The 3,283-nt window shown below is 40.9% G+C and overlaps 1 protein-coding gene across 1 annotated transcript; it reads right to left on the bottom strand.

The window, feature by feature from the left end:
* Window positions 1-423: 423 nt before the first annotated feature.
* On the bottom strand, window positions 424-1,344 carry LOC138892067 (uncharacterized). The gene is made up of 2 exons (XM_070175760.1): window positions 1,054-1,344; window positions 424-960 (listed from the first exon to the last, which is right to left on the bottom strand). The coding sequence occupies exons 1-2, from the start codon at window positions 1,342-1,344 to the stop codon at window positions 424-426; spliced, it is 828 nt and encodes a 275-aa protein (XP_070031861.1).
* Between the last annotated feature and the right edge of the window lie 1,939 nt (window positions 1,345-3,283).

Genomic DNA, 3,283 nt, shown 5'->3' on the forward strand with positions numbered 1-3,283 from the left:
CTCCATAACCAAGAGATGTTGGAGGTAGGGATCGATCAAAGTATGACAATGTCTAAAGAACTCTTGTCCCAATATGATGTCAAAGATATCCATAGCGGTTACGGTAAAGTTTGTCATACCTTTCCAAGTTCCTAATTTGACACCAACTCCATTAGCTACCCCACGAGCATTTTGTACCTCGGCATTCATGGTCTTGACACGGGAGTTAGTTGGAGCAAGCTTCAATTCTAGTATTTTTGCGGCAGCCTCAGTCACGAAATTATGAGTTGCTCCAGTATCCACCATTGCACGAGCAGGCTTGTTGTTGATGGTGAGATCCACGTACTGGTTTCCATTCTCGGTAGGTTGGATAGTTTGCTTTGTGACAGCACCGCATAATCCGATCATACCTAACTGTGCGGTTCCCGAACTCTCTCCTTGTGGCTACTCCTTCCGTTCACGGACCATGGCGCTAAGGCTCTTTAGGTCGGGACAATTCCTGAAGCTGTGAGGCCCTCCGCATATGTAATATCCCTTCTTCTCGGCTTGCGCTTTCTTCTCGGCGTACCCCTGACGGCCACTCAACTTTTTGGAATCTTGAGCCTTGTAGTATTGTTGTTGTATCTCCTTGCCTTTGCCACGGTCTCCCCCACCTTTGACATTGTTAAACTTTGATTCTTTGACTTTCCCTTTGTCGTGTTTGTCATGCCTGAAATCCATCAATGATTCGGTCTCCACTATGGCTTGGTCTATATTTGCGACTTGCCGGCGTTGTAACTCCTGCTTAGCCCAATTTTGCAACCCGTCCATGAAGTGGAACAACAAGTCATCATTGGTCAGGTTGGGGATTTGAAGCATAAGGGTAGTGAATTCCTTGACATAGACACGTATGCTCCCTGTTTGCTTCAACTCCCTAAGTTTGCGCCTTGCCTCGTACAAGACATTGTTTGGAAAGAACTGTCGCTTGAACTCGACTTTGAACTAATCCCACGTGCTAATAGTACATATACCTTTATCCATGTTGGCCATCTTCCTTCTCCACCATAGCATGGCAGTCTTTGAGAGGTACAACACCGCAGTGTTGATCATGGCCTCGTCGTCCTTCACTTTGCCGTGCTTGAAGTAGTTCTCCAAGTGCCAAAGGAAGTTTTCCACTTCTTGCGCATCACGAACACCTTTGAACACCGGGGGTTTGGGAGCCTCGATCTTGGCCTCCCTCGTCACCACAACATTGCTAGCTGCCTCGGTCACGCCAGCACTAACATTCTCCTCGAGTGACTCTATCTTTGCCTTCATAGCATCGATAGTACTCAAAGCCTCCATGAGTCTGCACTCTAAGGCAGTTATAGTTTGCCTTAGTTCCATCTCGGTTTGTGTACGTCCCTCCAAGTCATTTCGGATGCTCTAAATCTCTTCAAGAGTGTGCCCCTCAAGAACACTAAGGGTGCCTTCCACCTTCCCCAAGCGTTGTCCAAAGATCTCCACGGCGTCCATCCCCGCGTTCATCTTCATCACCTATTCTTTACCGAGCGAGACGTCCTCAGGCAGGACCTCCACTTCATCCTCGCTCGGCTCAGTGGCAGATGGTTCTTGGGATGTAAGCCCTTCGTTTGACGCAACCTCAGGTGGAACCTCCTGGCCCTTGTTGGTGGCATTTCTCTTTTTGTTACGGCCGCTCTTGCCAGCAGCATCCTGGATGACGTTGGCTTGAGTGTTGGCAGCGTTAATTTCTCCGTCGTTCACCATTCCCTTAGTCGCAACCTTTGCTCTGATACCACGTTGTCACGTCCTTAGTAATTAACTAAGTACACGTGCGGCACTTGATAATTTGCTCACGTTCTTGTTATGCCAAGTTAGCCTTACTACACTCAAGATTGCTAAGAGAATGGTAGAAAGAACACAAGAGAATTGTTAATGGAAGCTTTATATTAGAGAGAACTTGAATTGTTTGCTTGATGAATTACAAATGAATGGCCTCCTTTATATACTAGTCTCCTAGGGGCTAGTGTGCAAATATTAATTGTTACACAAGTCCTTAATATTTACAAGATAAGGGCTTTCTCTAGAATTCTCTACAAGCCTAGAAGATTCCAAGGACTTTCCTAGCAAATCCATAAACATCTAGGATCTTCCAAAGGAAATGTCCATACTTCTCTAGAATCTTCTCACAAATGCAAGCATTCATCCTATATAAGCTTCCACATGGCATTAATATATGCCAAATGGCACTTATGTGGCATGATGACATGGCGAGTCATCACATTATTCTTCATACTGCTAATCTACTCACTTATTATGAAAAAATACTTATAGTTAGTATCTTTTAAGTGACCTAATAATATTAAAAGATATGATTAGTATATAAAAATTAAACTTCTTAAACAACTAACAAAATTTCAGCTGCCATAGACAAGAAAACGACATTGATTCTATTGTGAACCTAGTCCTAATAATCTAAGAATATAGAGGTTTGAAAATATCATAATCATGGACCATATTGAAGTAGCATTGTTCACAAGAGACACAGAAAATTCTCATCCGAAACTTTTACCTTAAAAGTGAAACCAACCCACAAATATATTGTTCTCATACTTTACATTGGATTCCCCATTACAACTTTGCATATTTATTTAGGAATCAAGCAGTCAATGTTGCAATTATCTGACTATACTATGAACCACTTGTATTTTGCTATCATGTGATGGTCCAATATCTCGTCAAAATAATACTCTCTCCGTTTCAAATTTGATGGGTACTTTTATTTTTAGTCTGTTTCAAAATAAATGACACGTTTTTAAATTTGGAAATAGTTCAACTTTAAACTTTTCATTTTACCCATTTTATCCTTAATGAGAAGCTTTTGTAACCACACAAATGACATGACCCCACAAAGCTTTTACCCCCTTAAACTTTTAAGACCACAAGTTTTAAAAGTCCTTTTTTTCTTAAATTCTGTGCCGAGTCAAACTATCTCATCTAAATTAAAACGGAGGGAGTATTCACTAAAACCTTTAGCGATACCGGATACTATAGCAAATACTAAATTGCTGGTAAAGCTTTTTGCAATAACATTTTTTGGCCGTTAAGACCATTTTTTTGTTGTAATGTGTGAGTATTATTCTTTCTTTTTTTTCATGTTTTCCTCTTGATTTTTTTTTTTTTTTGTATTTTACTAAATCCCTGATTAGGCATACATAATATTTCAGCATTTGCAAGTACTGAGAAAACTTCTTGGAGAGAGAGCAAAGCTTTAGTAATGGATGGAACATGTAGAGTACTATTTAATGTGAACATTTTGTGAGAA

The sequence above is a fragment of the Nicotiana tomentosiformis genome, chromosome 5, assembly GCF_000390325.3.
Source record: "Nicotiana tomentosiformis chromosome 5, ASM39032v3, whole genome shotgun sequence".
NCBI lineage: Eukaryota > Viridiplantae > Streptophyta > Magnoliopsida > Solanales > Solanaceae > Nicotiana > Nicotiana tomentosiformis.